Source organism: Montipora foliosa, chromosome 2 (genome assembly GCF_036669935.1).
Source record: "Montipora foliosa isolate CH-2021 chromosome 2, ASM3666993v2, whole genome shotgun sequence".
Lineage (NCBI taxonomy): Eukaryota > Metazoa > Cnidaria > Anthozoa > Scleractinia > Acroporidae > Montipora > Montipora foliosa.
The window spans coordinates 43,202,164-43,222,163 of record NC_090870.1 but is presented as its reverse complement, the minus strand read 5'-3'; the positions used below and the strand labels follow the sequence as shown (position 1 = coordinate 43,222,163).

The 20,000-nt window shown below is 40.6% G+C and overlaps 2 protein-coding genes across 7 annotated transcripts in view; one reads left to right on the top strand and one right to left on the bottom strand.

The window, feature by feature from the left end:
- LOC137993186 (uncharacterized) overlaps positions 1-3,666 on the top strand; it is a 12,069-nt gene extending 8,403 nt beyond the window's left edge. For all 4 annotated transcript variants that reach the window (XM_068838889.1, XM_068838891.1, XM_068838887.1 and 1 more), the window contains 2 exons: positions 51-125; positions 741-3,666. In XM_068838889.1, the coding sequence (XP_068694990.1) occupies positions 51-125; positions 741-1,214 (549 nt within the window). In that variant the 3' untranslated portion in view covers positions 1,215-3,666. The remainder of the gene's footprint in view (positions 1-50; positions 126-740) is intronic.
- Positions 3,667-5,171: 1,505 nt separating this feature from the next.
- On the bottom strand, positions 5,172-17,590 carry LOC137993184 (uncharacterized). Of its 3 annotated transcripts, none has more exons than XM_068838885.1 (4): positions 17,338-17,590; positions 9,893-10,756; positions 7,544-7,630; positions 5,172-7,175 (listed from the first exon to the last, which is right to left on the bottom strand). In XM_068838885.1, the coding sequence occupies exons 2-4, from the start codon at positions 10,679-10,681 to the stop codon at positions 6,696-6,698; spliced, it is 1,356 nt and encodes a 451-aa protein (XP_068694986.1). In that variant the 5' UTR covers positions 10,682-10,756; positions 17,338-17,590; the 3' UTR covers positions 5,172-6,695. The 3 variants fall into 3 exon arrangements, with proteins under 3 accessions (XP_068694986.1, XP_068694987.1, XP_068694985.1); XM_068838886.1 differs by lacking the exon at positions 17,338-17,590 and adding an exon at positions 16,638-16,935; XM_068838884.1 differs by lacking the exon at positions 17,338-17,590 and adding an exon at positions 15,253-15,343.
- Between the last annotated feature and the right edge of the window lie 2,410 nt (positions 17,591-20,000).

The window sequence follows — 20,000 nt, the reverse complement described above, 5'->3', positions numbered from 1 at the left end:
TAATGACAAAACCGTCTTAACGATTTTTTTTTTCGTGTTTTAAAAACCAGATCGAATCAGTGGCTCAAAGGCTTCACGCAGAAAAGGCCAGCCTAACAAGGGATATGGACTACGCGGAAGTAGTGGTAATTAAAAAAATGCATAGGCAGTTTCTGAAGACTTAAATTATATTTAATGATATGAGAATCGAGGAAACGTGGCGTTTTGGAAAGCAAGAATCTACAAATCTACTAAGGTATAATGTTTACGGACCTACTAACCGAGCGCTGGAAATCTCGGAAATGAATCTGTCAACTCTTTCGTGGATCTGGGCTCAGAAATGTTTACGTACTGTTTAAAAAAGGAGCATCAGTGCTGCTTTTGAATGAATTCAAAAACATCCCTCGGGAGTCCGAGCAAGGATTCAAAATGTGACGGTAAGATATTCGCATACAAGCTTGTAAAACAAGCCGGCCGGGCTTCACTACTATTCTTTAGATAAAGAATTCTAATGGGGAGTCTTTGCACGTGACGTTTTACCGATGTTTTGATCTCATGAATTATTAATGATTTTGGAAGACATTTTAGTGCTCTCTTTCAGTGAAAAGCATAGATTTATACGAGGTTGACCTCTGCGCTAGCGCCTTAATCGTGAACTATTTGCAACCTCCTACCAATATTTCTTTACGATAAGGAAATAATATGTGCAGTTTCGACAAAAAATAATCACCAACTCCAATTGCCGTTATTTTATTTTGTAGGCCCAATCAGATTCATCCGATGATGACGAAAACGAGAAACAAGAGAAGTACTTCCGAGTGAACCTCGATGGAACAACAGCAAGGTTTAAACTGACGAAGGAAGACTGGGAAAGAATCCCAATCAATACCTTCCCAAGTGGTGGCCGATTGCTCAGCGGGGATTGGACTCGAATCTTTCTTAGCAAAGTAAAAGAAAGCAACCCATGGTGCAGTTTGCGCTTCAAGAACAATCACGTGAGGTCAGAAAACTCTCGCAAAATCCATTCAGCGGTGTTTTTTAGAGGAGGCGCGGAATGCAAGCGCCCAGAATGCAACGTCAAAGTGCGATTTGTTATCCGTAAAGAGAGGGGAAAACATGTGGAAGTGACGTATGTAGGCAACGTGTGCCACAGTAGCAATCCTGGCGGAAGTGACGCAACAAATGGAAGGAAACGAAGACAAGGTGGCTGCGCGCGCAAGCCTTCTAACATATAAGAGGAAACGAACATTTGATGCTATTGCAAATCCTTCCCGGCTTCCGAGTCAGCTGGTTTGGTATAAAATATTCCTTTTGAACTTAACATTTTAAGTCTAGCCTTTGGGGATTTGCGTTTTGAGCTATTTTTGTAATATTTTTCCTTAAAGTGTGGTTTTCCCTAGAGACGAAAAATAAACGCAAGAACAAGAGATTCGTATCAAGTGAAAAGTAACCTTAACGCAAGCACAAGCACACGACGCAGAGACAAAGATTCACTAGTTCCATGTTCTCTCTTACAACGCAGCTCTGCCAGTGGAATCTGGAACGGGTCTTTTTCATTGGTCGAACATCACAGCTTGCGTTGTGCTTGCGTTGTGCTTGCGTTGTGCTTGCGTTATGTCCCGTTTTCGCGCAACGCAAGCGAACGAAAGAATAAGCACAATCATAAGGAAAAGGAGAATTTAGATCCTTACGCGTGTGCTTATGTTTGCATCAGGTCCGTTTTCACTGTGAAATAAGCGCTCTTGTGCTTGGGTCGCTGGTGAAAACCAGGTTTAAATGATCAAGGTATTCAACTGGTTAGTCAATAGGCCATTTCCGAGTTCATGTCTACCTCCTCTTCATAACGAGTCTAAGCGCGAAGTATTTGTAATGGTAATTAGTTCTACTTTACATATGAATGAAAACTAATTTTCATAACAAAAACTTCGCACTTAGACTCGCTTTGAAGAGGAGGCAGACATGAACTCGGAAATGGCCTATTTTCAGTGATTTTCCGAATCGTACACTTGAACCTGGTTTAGTTGCCGTTACGTTAAATGTCATGTAGCGTACTGAAAATTCAGTTTTTCGTTTGAAATGTGAAGAAATTAGCTACCTGTGACGTTTTTCTTCAGTGATGCTCGCTCTCAGTTAAAAACATTTCTTTTTAAGTTCCAATTTTCTAACAACTCGAACGAAAATAGCCCCTTGTTTCGTCAACCAAACAACCTCTTGTTGGCATATGAACTACGATCGATGAAGTGACAATGAACATTGTAATTTGCCTTATTCAAGACCCTAAGATGCAACGCCGACGGAAACTACAACTTCGTCCTAAAATACAAATCCGCGTTATTATATCACAAAAAAATAAACTGGTATGATCCGCGATTCAGTAAGGAGAAAACAAGAGGAATTTATTATATGGCCCGTACGGCCCCGCGCGCTCTTTCGTCGTGAAACTATTGGGAAAATGCCCGTATGAGGGCCGTACGCGTAAGCGCGAGCAGGGCCGGAAAAAGCCGTACGACCCTGCTAGGAACACACACTGCTCCGTGCGATGCGTACGCCATGACCTCGGGCCTCGGTCTCGGTCCAAATATTTTCCCGTCCGGCCCTCCCACTCAGTCAATAAGTACATATTATTTTCACGTACATGAAATTGTGGAAAGTTGTGACGCTTCCGTGGGAAGGATACAATACAAGTTGCTTGGCAACGCGCGAAGGGACAATTGAAAAATCAGATTCCAAGGCAGGATTCGAACATACCACCTCCGTAACACAGGTCGGGATGCTCTACCCGTTGAGCTACAAAACTACAACTGAAAATTTAGGACCTAGATAAACGACCTACAATGGCTCTCCGATGGGTTCTAGTAGCGCGTCCGACCGCGGTGTTGCGGAGGTCATGGGGTTCGAATCCTGCCTAAAAAATTGATTTTTCAGTTGTCCTTTCACCCGTTTCCAAGCAGCTTGTAATTTATTCCACGTGTTGATGTTTTCAGCGCGACGTTTTTGAGACGCAAACGGTTATATGAATATTTCGCCTGCAAGGACAATAGCGTCTCCCACATTTTAAAACTTGTCATCTCTAATGGAGAAAAGAAAAGAAACTTAGCATTATAAATGTTGTTGTGTGAAGACAAGTTACAAAGGACTGAAAACAAGTCTCTTTCGGTTGCCGCGTGTTTCAAGAAAACGTCGCGTGACTAAAGCCTAGTTTTCATATGCCGGAAAATCCCGGACGAGCGGGAATTTCGCAGTTTTCCGACCGTGCCAGATTTTCCCGACTAATGAAAACCATAAATCGTAAACATCCCCGATAATCTGTCTGGGATTTTCCCGAAATATGCTCCCTGATGTGCCTGCTGCTTGTCATAAAATGAAACATGAAAATTCTCTAACTCGATACCTGGAGCTAACAGTCACGAAATGATGCATATCAAACAAATTGCTTAGATTTTTGGTGAAACGTAAATTTTAGTCTTGCGTTTGCCATTTGCCGCGTAAACGCGAAGCCAAACTTGTGTCTAATATTTGGGAATTGCACATTTTGCAGTGATGGATGGGAAATAGCATTTGGCAGCGAAGATTAGCGATAAAAGACGACATTTTGAAGTCATCTTGACTTCATTTTCCTGAGTGATCCTAGCAAATGATTGTCGTTGAATTGAGGTGTTTATGTTGAACGTCAATAAATAAACTAACTTTTTTGACAACCGCTGTTTTAAGCATCGTTCTTTTCTTGTAACAGAATGTGACATTCGCTGGAAACATCATAGAACCTACAGGAGAAAGATCTTGATGCGATTCTGGTTCGAAATGAATATGATCATTGATTCACAATCCACCAAGTGACAGCGCGTAAGGAGATTATTATTAATTCCATCTTACGGTTTTTTTTAAACCCAAATCCTGTTACATTAAGACTGTTCATCTCTGCGCGCTTTGAAATTTCTCATTCCAAGGGGCTGCGATTTTGGTCATGTGGTTCACTCATTGAGCGTGGGAGAACTAAAAGCTTGCACCTTTCATTCGTATGATAAGTGCGAAGCGAGCTGGTAAGACTTTTGCGGCCGGTAGCTTAGGGCAAACAAGCTGTACCAACAACTCTTCTAGTGCAGGGATTTCTATGCATGTGTTCGCAAACAAGTTAGTGCAGACTCACAGGTCAGATTCACAACGCACTGACTACAGTGTTCTGTTCTGAAAAAAAGAAGACAGTGGAATCCACAAGTACGGCCTGGTTTACATGCACTGAATCGAATTGCCGAATTAGAGGCAAGTAAATTACTCCCAACATTGCGACATTGTTGGCCAACAACTCCCCAACGCTGCATCTGCAACAAACAACGCTGCCTTGAACATCAACGTCTCGGGTACTGCCAATCTCGTTCCCAGAGCCCAAGCATCTTTTGGTCAGCGCCAAGACGCATTGAGGGATGTAGAAAACCTTGATATTCTTGGTTTTCATCCACGCGATGAGACAATGGCATGTTTGTTTGTGTACAAAAAAATAGAAAATAGCCCCACAAGTTTTGCGTAATAAAATTCCTAAAAGACACTTGACTGCGTTGTTCTGTACATCAACATGGCTGGCGTGACGTCAGATGCAAACCATTTACTATAAAAATAGTTCTTGCCCAACCCCTACACGGTCCATCCAGTCGATCATTTTACACCTCGTGTTCATTTTCGATGAAGTCTTCGAAACTTTGTGTTTCTGTGTAGGTGTTGCGTTTTCGTCGTGAGTACGTCGTCAACGTTTGTCGGTTTTTTCCCCAGGTCTTTTGATGGCTGTTACTTTGAGACCAGAGGAGTTTCATATGAATATTTTTTGCAATATAATATCGGCTTCAGAACCTTGAAGGCTATGACTTATTTTCCACAGCGATTACAATTATCTCCAACAAACATAGACGAAGTCATAACCGAAAGACCCCACACAATCAGATTCAAAGTGTTGTGGCTATCCTCTGTGAGTGTATGGGTAGGTGGGTATAGCAGGTCCACGTCAGCTGAATAGCTGCCAAAACTTCAATCTGCTCAAACAAATGAACGAATAAATAAATAACAAACTGGTCTCCACAACGCTTGGATTTCAACGGTGGAATCCGACCAGAACTACGAAAATTGTGACTGAAATACGTAAGCATCGACAGTATAAGTGTCGTAAGACGATCATTCACGAGAAACCAGAAGAAACACACTAGTGTCGTGACACACAATATCAAAAAGTTTATTCGACTCTTAGTTTAAAAGGAGGCTTCTCAACGTTTTTTCTCTCGCTCCATGGCACAGAGTTCACTCGGATCCAAACAAAAACACACTATTGGACCCAGGGTAGCGAAAGTGAATTCAGACTTACCAGTAATTCTTTATTTTTAGTGATAAAACCATAATGAGGTTTACTGAGCGAGAATTTAGCAACGCCCCAAACTCTTTATTTGAAAAATTTCAGCTCATTTGAGCATTCTAGTCACCGTTAAGAGCTTCATACCCTGTGTATACTGTTTAAGATCTTTTCCAAACTTTAAATAAGTAAAATATTGAATTGCTTGATACAAGTGACTATAATTTTGTCGAATCAGTAAGATGTCTCGCTTTCTAATAACTAAAGCTACAAAAATATAGCGATGTTCCAATAATAAGCTCTCTTAATTTTGAAGCAGATTTCCACCACCAAAGAGCTAGGTCATAAAAAAATATTCAAATATTCCTCAGCAAAATTCCCTATCCATTATTCCACTAATTGAATATAAAACAATATTACTTAGTTTTTAAAAATGAACTATGAACGTGGATCTAATGAGTGTATTTTGTGTGTACTATGTCTCTAAATATAAAAATACCAGGTAAAATTAAAGCTGGCGATCATTTCTCATCTTAATTATATATCTGCCTCTTTAATCAAAAATACTAGCAGATGCATTTTTTTTTTTTAACCGAACTGGCTAATTTCTCTTAATTGCAGTCTCTAACTATCAGGTTTTTCTTAAAAAATGAAGTTTGAAAAAAATATTGATAGACTGTGACTATCAGCCAATCAAATGGCAAGGGTACTGGAAAGTTTAATGGCAGTGAAGGGCACCGCTTGTTTCTATAATGGTTGACTTTACCGACTTTAATAATAGCGACATAATAAGTAACAGGACTCCATGCCTGTCCAATATAAAAACATCATTGGACTCTAACTGCCCGTGACAACTGCACGGGGCCGTAGGCCAAGTCAAAGGTGCCAGGATATAAGCAAGGTGTCCTATTACATTTACAAATAGGAAATACGGATTATGGTAAGCACACATATATATTGTCCAATCAGGCGAGCCTCTCCCCTGCCCGTTTTCAATGTTGTCCCCAGAAACGTTTCTTCAAGGCAACGAGAGCAACATTTTGCACCGTCGCGAACGGTTTTTGTGCCTGAACGTGGTACACGCATCCTGGTTTACTATTTAGACACCTTTCAAATTCACGAAGAATATACTTTTTAAGGTCTCTTCTGGAAGGCCTCGATAAACGTCTTCTTCATTAAGTCAAAAATATCGAATTCTCATCTCAGTGCTACATACTTTGATACGCGCATGTTATTCAGTTGTTTTCAACATAAACAACCAGTAATAAGTACTCTTCGTTATCGAAACAATCACACATTCTCGCCTTTTTTCGAGACTCGAGACAGCAGTCGGAAGATCTTTTCAAATATCAGAGCACTCGTTTCTTCGGAGTATGTACGTTCTTTAACCGTGTAGGGTGGAGAGGGTGCGTCCGCAGCGCACTTGTCTTCGTTTCCTTCCATTTGTTGCGTCACTTCCGCCAGGATTGCTACTGTGGCACACGTTGCCTACATACGTCACTTCCACGTGTTTTCCCCTCTCTTTGCGGATAACAAATCGCACTTTGACGTTGCATTCTGGGCGCTTGCATTCCGCGCCTCCTCTAAAAAACACCGCTGAATGGATTTTGCGAGAATTTTCTGATCTCACGTGGTTGTTTTTGAAGCGCAAACTGCACCATGGGTTGCTTTCTTTTACTTTGCTGAGAAAGATTCGAGTCCAATCCCCGCTGAGCAATCGGCCACCACTTGGGAAGGTATTGATTGGGATTCTATCCCACTCTTCTTTCGTCAGTTTAAACCTTGCTGTTGTTCCATCGAGGTTCACTCGGAAGTACTTTTCTTGTCGCCCGTCTTCGTCATCATCAGAGGAATCTGTGTCACCCTGCAACAGAGAAAATTATGCACCGTAAATCTTGAAGACTCCAAGCTCAAATATATGGCTCTATTTACTCGCCTTTCCTCAACTCCAAGATGGCTTGATTCCGTGCTCTGTGGTTGAGCAGTAAGAAAAGTGATCGCATGATTATCTCCCTTTTAAAGCCAGCATTCCATTTTTTCAGGTCTCATTATAATAGAACGCTTTACTTGCTTCATTAACACTGCGATAATACACATGTCCATTTCAAATATATTGCTTTCATATATATCTTCCGAAAACTTAAAAGTGAGAGACAGAGGCATTTTGTCGTTGTGGCAACCTATGTTCAAAAATAATAATAAAAAAACATCCACGAATAAAGAGTAACCTACCACTTCATACATATGAATTCCATTTTGCTGGACATGTGGTATATTGGTACGTTCCAACATATTACGTCGCTCAGACACTGTGTCGACCTGTTATTGAAAACAAAAATACCCCTTTTAACGCATGGCATGGTGGTAAAATAGTTGCCTTACGCGAGTTAAAGGGTGCATACCTTTGGGATGATCCGAAAAAGGATCACTGATCCAAGATCACTTGGATCACGGTGCATCAAAGGAACGGATTAATCCACTGTGGGAAAGGATTCTTCGGTTCCTTTGATACACCGTGATCCAAGTGAACTTAGATCAGTGATCCTTTTTCGGATCATCCCAAAGGAACGCACCCAAAAAAAATAACCCATCTATAGCGTTAGCGAGGCCGCTTCTGTTAAAACATGACCATAAAATAAACAAGATGCAAGCTCAATTTTCATATCCAACACTAAGTTTCCTTTTAAGTCTAAGCATTTCCTATCTATGACCAACAATAAGGTTTAGGTCAGGGTAAATACAGCTGTTTATCCTCAATTGAGAAGCATTTGGTGACTCTTTGTGACGTTATTTGTCCGTATTTCGCGACACGACTTATGTCGAAGTTGGGGAAAAGAGCAAGGGGACACTTCGTGTGACGCTTATTGAAATCTGCCTGCATCTAATAGCCCATTTCCGAGTTGCTGTGTGCCTCAGTTTCAAAGCGAGTCCTGGAGCACGACCATTCAAATGGAAATGAGTTGAGCTTTCTAATGCAAATCAAACTTATTTACCCTTCAATAGCTGAGCACCAAGACTCACTTCGAAACCGAGACAAAGCAACTCGGAAATGGCCTATTGATTGCATTTATGTGAAACAGTAAAGTTGCAAAAAATTTAATCACGAAGTTCTTAGTTACAAATAAGAGATTGCTGCCGTCCGATTGTTTACATTTTGTTTCATTGACATACGAGTTCGTTCACAGAAGGCATCAGCCTTGCATTACATGAATGCATTACAAATTGACCTCAAAAGGTAAAAGAACTTTATACACTTACTCAGTATTTTCTTTTGCAAAAGTTAAATGTCTTAAGATATATTTTACCTTTGCTTCTCTAGATTTTACTTTTAATAGTCCTAAGGAGATTCGAGAAAGTTACAAAGCTGGCATTCTTTTGTCCCATGGCCGAGTTAGTGAGAGGTATAAGTCTGTTCCCTTCAATGACGTCAAGAACTAATTTACATTTCCAAAGTTCTTTCAAAACTCTAATGCAAAGTACTCTATGACGTCATCTAAAAAATAAAAGCCATGCTTCTCACTGCCTCGGCCTGCCAGCACTCTAATACATACCTTACGAGGCACATTAAAAAACAAAATCTACGTAGGTAAATGTATATTTGATATTTAACTTTTGCTAGAGAAAATATTTTGAGGTTACTGGTGCACTTTAAATCTCCAATTTTAAGCCTTTTAGTGTTGACAACGAGCCAGTTATTAGCCATCAAAACTGATAAATTCTTGGGTGGCAAAAGCCCATACATTCTTGGTAAAATTTCGCATTTTCAAAGCATCATTTCCCAAAGATTATCTGATATTCAAATTCTCAGAGATAGCTCATTATGCATCGTCCTTTCAATATTCAGTATTTTATTGTTGGCCGACTGATTAGAAAACGATAGCATTGTGCTAATGAGGCAAAGAAGGCAAATAATGCACCTATCAATGTAAACCCCGTGGGGGGGGGGGGGGAAGTGCGGGCAAGGGGTGGGGATTTGACGGCGAAATCCATCTCCTCCGTGGGAGGTTTGATCGAGTACCTCTGCTCGGGGGTCGGGACATTTAATTTTTTTCGGCTGAGAGACTGGGACCAAGATAAAGTGTGGTTACCTAGCATCGTCTTTATTGACTTTGGAATGGCGTGGGTTTCGGAGAAAGTGAGTTTTTTATCGATGTTTATCTGCTACTTCATAGGCCATCTAGTCTATTAAAAAATGTTTTTAGAACGTTCCTACTTTGAAGTGAATGTACATGACACATCATGTTGTCTCATAAGGGAGATAGGTTGATAAATCAAGTTTGCGAGATTCATACCAAGTTTAAGTCATTAAAGGTATTAAAGGTATGTGCATAGCTTGTCTTTTAATTGGTATTTTGCCCCTGAGTGGGGATTTCTTACTACATTTTGATGAACGTATGCTGCCCCACCCTTGGGAAATTGACCAGAATTTTTGCTCCTTAGTCAAATCCCACCCCTTGTCCGCACTCCCCCCCCCCCCCCCCCATGGGGTTTACATTGATAGGTGCATAAAGATTTCGGTAGCCAATGGTTCAAATTTGAGTCAAATATAAGTGCTTAAATGTTTAAATGAACTACCATTACCTTTGATGACGCATCTGAAAATACTTCATTCCCGTCGGCGGGAACCATTATAACTGATGGCCGCTGATCTGTCACCTCGGGCGCAAGGACATACGATGATGTTGGAATGTGACAGGGGCAGTTGCAACAGGGTTTTCGCCGGATTCCCATCTCATACGGAGTCAACGACCTGTGGGTACCATTATATACATAGAACCCTTGGTAAGACGGAAAGTTTCTCTTGGAGACCATAGGGACAGATGCCACTGCCCCGTAAATGCTCGATTGGTTATTGGGAAATCCCTCGGGTACCCTGGTAGATTGAGGGATCTTACTTGATTTTATTTGGTTCGCGTAAGCCTCTTGGAAAAAATCATTACGGGTTTCAAGCTTGCTTTCCGTGATTGTCCTGGCAGAAAACACTCCTTCCTGGCCACATCTCTGGTACGCCTCTGGAACCATCGTGTATATCTGTCCTGCTGTCTTTTCCGAAGACAAAGCCCTATTTTCTGCAGACGATGTACTAATACTCGAGTGATTAACGGAAATCTTATCTCGTTGTTCAGTGACAGATTCGTGGTCGTGACGATTCATGCTACCGTTCGTCACTGTGATGCAATTTTCTGCGGTTGTGTCTTCAATCTCTTTTCTGTGTAAGGCCGTTTTGTTGTCCAAAGGAAACTCCTCTGACATCCTGTCTGTCTGACCGTCCGAGTGATTGCTACGGGTGTCATCTCCATCGCATTCGCCTTCGTCAGAAAGAGTCTCCACTTTGGGGCACACACTTGTGATTTCGTTTAATGAGAACATGTTTGAGCCTCAAGGTTGACGGCTTTTCAAAATTTATCTCAGTACTACCTTCTCATAACCAGACGACTAGATGAGCTAAAAAAGAAATTTGACAAAAGAGGTCAATGAGAATAAAACAATTAGGAAAAGAATATGTACTTATTTACTGAGTGGGAGGGCCGCACGGGAAAATCTATGGCCGGGGCTCATGGCGTAGGGACCGAGTGCAGCGTGGGCCGTGCGCCACTACCGAGGGCCAAAATATTTTCCTGTCCGGCGCGACCAAAACTCAGTCAATACACATTTTATCATATGGGCTCTTTACAATATTCATGAGCATTCAGAATGTGAAGTTTGGACAAAATAAGTAAGAAAGATTTGCATAGAAAATTAACTAATAGGTTGTTTGCATTTGTTTTTCTGGCTGTAAATAACTCGGATGGTTAAAGGCGACGAAATTGCACGGAGCAGTACGTGTTGCTAGCAGGGTTTTTTCCGGCCCCGCTCGCGCCAATGCGTACGGCCCTCATACGGGGATTTTCCCAACAGTTTTACAATGAATGCGCGCACGGGGCCGTACGGGCCATATGATGAAGGGTGGTTATCACAAATCTGCTCTTGCGGATCATGTTTTATTTCATAGGTACTGAGATTTATCCACGAAAATCGTAGTGAATAAAATTCGTACTGATTCTAAATGTAGCCAATCAAGAACACGAACGACAAAATTTCACTGTGAAGAAATATCGTTCGTCCAATCAGCAACGCGAACGACGAAATTCCACTAGTGATGAATGAACGTATCCTTGAATGGAACGTCATCCGAAAGCCCTTGCACAAAAACCGCGCGCTTTGAAAAATGGCCGAGGAAAGGTTTGCTTCTGTTTGCTCAGTTGAGGAATTTATTTTAAAACAAGAAAATAGAGATGCCGCTCAAAACACTGAACGGGATGTATGATTGCTTAAACGACTTTTGAAAACGAAGGTCGAAGTTATTCCAGCGGTTGAGCTGAATGAATACTGAATACATCAACCCATTTATCATCTCCGTCCGCACTACAGACGGCAATGAATACGAGCCGACTTTCCTTCGAAGTTCGAAAAAAGGAGAATAAATCCCTTCGAAAAAGGGATTTATTCCGCAAGCATAACAAAAGACCTGATATTTGAGAAAACCAGAGAAGTTCTTTAGTTCAAACAAAAACAACTAAAGAAGCAAGAAAAGGGAAATAAACCCAAAACGCCGGTAGCTTTGACAAGCTACGAACTAAAAACACTCTTCACTTTGGAAAAATACAGCAAGTGTTGTAAATTTTATTAAATTTGTCAATTGGGCGATTTTTTGGTTTTTCCTCAAAAACCAATTCCAACCTATGATTTGATAGAGCGGTTTTCGAAAGTAATTAGCGAATTGCTTTGGTTTTGCATTAATTCACTCAGTGTGATTGGTTCGAAGTTCTCGCGCCATTTTTTCAACCAATCAGAAGTGAAAACCACGCGCTTTGTGTCGGCTACGTGTAATTACTTCGAAGTTTGATTGGTTTACTGGATTTTCTCGGTCCTTTTTGATTGGCCAAAGTAATTACTTCGGTTTTGGTTTTACGACACTCGATTGAAACTCGCAATATGATTTCTGAACAGTGTCCCCAATTAGTGTCTCCGAGCTAAATACACTATTTTGTAGATTGGTTCGTTCCTGATTTCCTGTTTGGAACCAGTTTATCGAAAATATTTAAAGAGATGGTTGAAAGAAAGCTGTTGATTGCTAAGATAAAAGAATAATCGTGCCACCCAGCCGGATTCCGAACTCACTCTCAATGTTTTCAACGACGACACATATTCAAAAAGTCGAGTTTTTTCGGCTTGGCTGGAATGCGTGTGGCGAGTTAGGAACGAGACACCGGACTGAGAAAGTAGACAATGTTGCAGACGTTGGAATATCATCGGAAGCCAGCCTGGAAGTGGTTTACTGCACTACATTTTTGTCATTAATTTTCACAAGCCCCAAATTGTTAAGCCAACTCCATGAATACATTTTGAATAAGCCCATGGCAGCTCATCAACCTTCTACGCTGGGCAGTGATATGAGGCTTATTTCCAAAGCTTCACCCTACCATGTTTAGCCTTATAGCGAATATTTTTAATGCCATCATTAAAGGGGCTAGGTCACGCAATTTTAGGCAATTTCAGCACTGATAGAATGGTCATAGAATGAACTAAAATATCAAAATAACTGTTCAAAACTATAGAAGAACTCTAACAAAACACAGGGAAGCCAAGAAGGGACATGGATGCGCAAAACTGGAGAGGATTGAAACGGATTGCATTTGGGTAAATTTGAAAAACGTCGGCCCACCTTTTTTCAAAGTTATATCAGTCTATATCAAAATGTCATTTACGAAGCTGGAAAATCATTCTCAGTTGTTATGTGGCCGTGATTTTGCAAATGAAAGACTCTTGCTCTGCCAATTTGATGTTTAGAGCTCATAATTAACAAAATTAAACAAAATTACCTAAAATAGCGTGACCTAGCCCCTTTAAGGTGGACTGAAAAAATATTTTAGTGTTAAGGCGACTGCCCTCTGCTTCTAGCCACCCGTCTTGACTGGCATTCTTAATGCATTGCATTTTTGAGCTTCCGATTTCTTCACTGAAGGCAAACCTTTGAAAACAAGTCCGACTTACATTCTATGTGAGAATCTGTTGTGTAGGCAAATGTTTCGTTAGCTTCAGTTTTCTTCGAGATTTTCACCAACGTAGTTGTAGAGTATAAGACAATAGGTCTAACATGCACGACAGCATTATGTAATTAGCTAGGAGTCGCTTTTGATATTGATGAGGAAGGAAAACCGGAGTACCCTGAGAAAATAATTGGAATCTGGTTGGGATCGACTGAAACTCAGTCCGCATAGGATTTTTGACCGCCAAGGCCGTTTGCTTGTAATAAATTGATGCTCTGAAATCATTTGGAAGCTGCCAGCGACACTAATTACATAGTATTGGGCTTCGTAGTCATAGTAACGTGGTGTATGAGTTAGAGCTAGTCAGGACAACAAATCTGAGTAGACGAAGATAATTACTGAAACAGTCTCTCGGTACATCTTTAATAATAAGCTCTCAAGAAAGACAAAACACCGGCACAAAAACGGACCAGCACGAAGCAAAATTTCCTTCTACACTAAACCCTGTGAGCAACTGACAGGAACCACCAGAAAGTTGTGTAATAAAAATGCAATTGGATATTGACATCGGAATGTGTCAGTCAGAAGTACTGTTTCGAAACGTGACGACAGTCTCCGATCTTTCATAAAATTTTTGATTTCCTTTGGCTAATATTTCTTTTGGTTTACCACATAACATTTTTAATTATGTAAATATTTCAAATCATCGATGGACGGAACTTTTGTCTCGCGAAGATCATGTGATAATTGCAAGTGATGAAGCCTCAACAGTAACGCTAAATGGTTGTGTTCTTCATCTTTTCCCACCTTGTAAAATATCCTGCATCAAAACAATTCGAAAATAGGCCTGGTTTTACAATATTCGGAAGGCTGAGCATTTTCCGAAGAGTTAGCGCTTTTGTATCTGTATTACTATGTTCATGTGTATTGTCAACATAATCGAAACATAATCATTGAATCGTCAAAGCAGATGAAAGAAGATATGTACAGTTTAAAAAACCGGCAATGAATAACCCAAATCAGTCTTCTTCAAACTAACTGAAGCGGCTATTAACCCGGCGACCATACGCAAACAGATTTCCGCCGAGAATAAGGATGCAAATTTAGAGGGAAACTTAACTAGTCATATAAGAACGAACAAATCGTAAGTTATCATGGGCCGGTCACAGTGAAAGTACTCGGTCAGTCTGAGGAAGATGAAATAACCCCTTTATTTGACCGAAACTCAAACTCATTCTTGCCGCAAAGCGATTTTAGAGCAAGTCAAGGTTGGTGTAACTAATCCGTAATATTTATTCATTCTTGACATTATGTAATATCAATGATCAGCCGACCGACTGCTCAATCGTATAGTTTAACACAAATTCACAAATTCCTCAAAGCTTCTTTGACTCATCGTTGATAAACTAAATACAGTAGCTAAGAAATAAACAAGGCTTCCTTGTATTTCAAACTATTCGAGTTGTGGAGCTACAGTAGTTTTGACTTTGCTTGGCGATTCCGAACTCACTGGAATTTGATTCCGTGACCCCTACCACTGCTGGAGTGAACTTAGCGCAACCAGTGTCAAGACTTCAATTTTTTTTGGATAACCTTCTTGTCCTAATATCATCTGATTCTGAGGTGTTCGGTAAAACTGAAAAAACTTGCTTTTGTCTCCGGATTTCTTCTATATTAATTTCAGAATACGAAGTATTCCAACGAAATATCCTAGCCTTTTAGCTCTGTGAAACATCACCCCTCAACCGATTGTGATTTGGCTTATCAATATGCAGTTAAGCAGTTCATAATCATCAACTTATTCTCGCCTTTCGTGAATTTCGCGTCAACATTAACGCACCATTAACTTGGAGCGCGAATACTGTTGCTGAAACAAATGCGAAAGCCAGAAAAGAAGAAAAGAAATCATACCTTACGTCTCCAGCTTCAATGTCGTGCATGATTTCATTGCGTGGACAAAGATGAATAATATTGTGGCACGATGTCACACGTAGTATTGACAATTGACAGGCGTTTGAATAAAAATCAGGAATGCAACCTGTTTTACCGGTTTTCTCATAAATGCCATCTTAATGATAATAATAATAATAATAATCATCATCATTATCATAATAACAACAATACTAAACAATAACTACGGAAAGACCTTAGTATATCTTTATCTTTTTCTCCAAAATAGATTTTGGAGAAAAATATTGGAGGGACCTCTTAAATGAGAAAAATCTTTGGATTGTCACCGGGAAAATGCAAAATCATCGATCGTCTGCGAAATTCCCAACAAGCAAACAAAAATAAAACTTGAGTCGTTCATTTTAATACTCGGTAAACTGGGAACATTTTCCAATAGCTCGGTGATAGTTGCTTGTCTTACCATTCATCAGCGTGCCAACAGGTTACATTGGTTCAGACGGAGCAGAAACATCACTCCCGATGCATAATTTTATGGTTAGAGTTGCAAAGTTATACGAAGAGAAAACCCATGAACCCAAATCAAAGCTGCAGTCTCGGTCAGAAATGTTGTAACACCGTATGGCAATTTACCCCCTCCCCGGCCCCTTCAATGTTGATGTTTATGGGTTGGAGTGCAAAAACCAACCGGTAAATGCAACATTGATGGGAGGGAGAAAGAGAAGGGGTACGTTATTAATAGCTTTGATTCTCTTCACTTGCTGTTCGAGCGAAGTGTTACAACTATTTATGACCGAGGTTGTGGACAAGGCAGAATTCGAATGACGCAGGCAAAAGAACAACCACTTTAGTCATTTCCGGTCTTGTGAAGGATTTGTTTAAATGCGTTTATTACGTTGTAGCGTGACGAAGCAAGTGAGAACAATCTGCGAGCCAGCGAGCCATGCAAGTCATGCGAGCTGTGCGAGCCATGGTTTCGGGTCATGCGAAGCAACATGACGAGCCATGCTAGTCGACATGTGAGTCACACAATTATTTGAAAGCGAACCGTTTTAAAATGGATGCTTAGACTTAGATACTGTTTATCAGCCCTATTTGAATTGGGTGCTTCGATTTAAATGCGAGACTCGCATGACTTGCTGGCTCGCAAATTTCAAGGTAAGCCAACTCAAAACAACAGAACGACGAGTTGTTCATTCGACTGAGGGACTCGGTTAACACCGACGGAGGAAACAATATTCTCACTTTAGCGATACTAGGAAAACGCCAGCCCAGCCTGCATGAAATGAAATTGAAACGAATGAAATGAAAGTTTAAATAAGAACGTTACAGATATCTCGCACGAATCACACAACAGCAATGGACAATGTAATTTTCTCGATACTTACGACAGTCACCATGTCCGACAGACAAAGCGTAGGAATGTCAAAAAATCTGATTCCTTGGTTCAGATTTGATCTTGATCGGGAAAGCATCGATGATTGGCAGGAGATCCATACAGCATTAATTACTGATCATAAATGCGGTTACGACAAGCATGAAGGGAGCATAAGTTACTGAATCAGGGCATAAGTTGCTAAGTCTCGTCAACGCATTGGGCAAAAACTGAACCTCGACGTTTCATTTCAAAAACTCCTTGAAAACGATCAAGCCTACGTTCCTCTTTCTTTCTGGAGGAAATGGACTGAAAAGTTCAATGTTCTATTTCTTACGGAATGTTATTTGTTTGTATTCGAGGTCTATAACAACGACTCAATTAAAATCGGTGTCAATCATTTCTCAATATGACGACTAGCCGTAGCTCAACTTCCTTTTTTGTATTTTTAGAATCTGAGGTAAGACCTGCGTTGGAAACAGTTTTCGAATCTAAGACTATTTGGAGTGGGGTTACTAACATGAATGTTTGAGATAGTCTGTGATGAAGATTTGATATTCGACAAGAAGACTGAATTCTGGCGTCATGACTTAGTGTCTCATACCAAGCTCTAGCAATTACAAGTTCCTGTTTGCTTAGCACCACTGATATCAGACTTGCATCAGAGCTATAAAGGCAGAGAAAGCGCCTGAACGTTCAGTCTATATACTCACAGTTTATGAGTGTAGCAGTAGAGCGAAAAAGCAGTCTTCTTGCCAACACAGACCGTACAAATCTCGGTTGCCTCGCACGACCTCACTGACACGGCAATGTGGACACACTGACTGCGGAAGTCGTTTCTCGCGCAATGATCCCACGGGAACTGAATAATATTAATGCTATAGTGATAATCATTAATTTGTTTCCGTGAAACTAAACCGGACATAATCCCGACAGATGTAATGTCCTAAAGAAGTTGAAGAACAGAAAACCACGAGGAGGAAAGCGAGGGGGGAGGGGACGGGAACCGACGGTCACAGCGTTTGAAATGATCGACACTGCCTTGGAAACATGAGGCTTTGCAAAGCGATTTCTTGAGAACCTTGTTTCAAAGTTGGGGAAACTTTCGCTCTCGCATATACTTTGTTGGCAACGTAATGATACCTTGCAAATATGACCGCAACGGCCTGTTCAGAATTTCTTTTTTATATTTCACTATGTAGAGTTGGGAACTGACCCGTTGTCAGCGATAATATAGCCTTTTTATCCTTTTACCTTTTTACCCGTAAATAAGAAGAGTTCCACGTCTGAAGAAGGCCGAAACGTCCATATTAAATCCAGAGCAGTTAGAAGTTTGTTTCATGTTCACCGCTTTACACTTATCTACAAATTCACATTGAAGCACTGTATCCTTCTTGGATCCTTCTACTGGGAGCTCATATATATTGCCGCTAGCAATTGCACATGCTCACAAGCTCGCTAGTTTGAGCACTCTGGCATGGCTTAGATGTACCACATGTGTGGGACAGTTGGTGTGGGTTTATAAGCTTAACCTCCGCCCCGGATTTCTTTGCTGCACTGATGAGGCCCAGAACTTTCATTACTGCACTGATGAGGCCCAGAAGGCCGAAACAGTACTTTATGCATATATATATACATGTATACGCAAAGTAGGTTTGTATTTTCTGTACCAAGAGTGCTCTATACCATACGGTAGGGCAATCATAAATGAATGAATAATTAGGATACGATCGTACTTTCGCCTCTGGTTTTCATACAGATCTGTTTCGTACAGGACGTTTAGTTTGTCCTGCACTCATCAGTGTGTAACCAAGAGTGATTTTATTCGTTGGAGTTTACCGCTTTTCAGTCATACATGGCCGTTCGTGTTGCACGCTCCTATTTACTGAACGTTCTTCAATAGAAATTTCTCATTGTGTCTACATTTACTAATCAACTCGTTGCGCTTATTTAGTGTTGCTGTTTGCGGCTGGCATATGATGTAATATTTTTCAGCTATGCATAAATTACAACGTTTTGTCGCGTTTGTATAATGCGAGGCGTGACAAAGAATTTTCCACGAAATCGTATAATCGGTGTTGCTGTCCCTTAAAGGGGCTAGGTCACGCTATTTTAGGTAATTTTGTTTAATTTTGTTAATTATGAGCTCTAAACGTCAAATTGGTAGAGCAAGAGTCTTTCATTTGCAAAATCACGGCCACATAACAACTGAGAAAGATTTTCCAGCTGTGTAAATGACATTTTGATACAGACGGACATAAATTTGAAAAAAGGTGGGCCGACGTTTTTCAAATTTACCCAAATTCAATCCTTTTCAATCCTCTCTGGTTTTGTCCATCCATGTCCCTTCTTGGCTTCCCTGTGTTTTTTTAGAGATCTTCTGTAGTTTTGCACAGTTATTTTGATATTTTAGTTAATTCTATGACCATTCGATCACTGCTGAAATTGCCTAAAATTGCGTGACCTAGCCCCTTTAATTGCCAAATGTATTTCCTCAGTTCAGTTGAGTTGCTCATCGCTCTTGCTTTAAACGATGCTTTATGGTTTGCGTACCTTGCTTTGAAATCAGTTGCTGTGAGTCCTACGTACTTTTCTTCCTTTTCGCTGGTCTTCACCGTTGCCTGATACACGATGTCTCTTGAGAGGCATTTTCCTTGTAATGGGCACGTGGTATTCCTCGGACAATTGCATTCCTTCTGGACATTATCTTTGCTGCCTTTTGCCAGTTTTCTTTTGTTATTTCCTTCGATGATTGTTCTTACGTTTGGCATACAACTGTAGGATAGTTTTATTGTGTTCTTGTTAAAGATCTTGTGTAATTTATTGTTTTTCGGAAAGCATTTACGGATAATGTTCAGGAACTCTCTCCCCACATTGGTTTTCACGTTTTCGTTGTAGGGTGGGTTGAACCAGATTACGTTACGCTTCCTTTGTCGTTTCCCTGTCTTTGGTGCCGTTGGTCTAACATAATTGAGTTTGTAAACATATCCACTGTTCAGCGCCCTGAACATTATCCGTAAATGCTTTCCGAAAAACAATAAATTACACAGCAAGGTACGCAAACCATAAGGCATCGTTTAAAGCAAGAGCGAAGAGCAACTCAACTGAACTGAGGAAATACATTTGGCAATTAAGGGACAGCAACACCGATTATACGATTTCGTGGAAAATTCTTTGTCACGCCTCGCATTATACAAACGCGACAAAACGTTGTAATTTATGCATAGCTGAAAAATATTACATCATATGCCAGCCGCAAACAGCAACACTAAATAAGCGCAACGAGTTGATTAGTAAATGTAGACACAATGAGAAATTCCTATTGAAGAACGTTCAGTAAATAGGAGCGTGCAACACGAACGGCCATGTATGACTG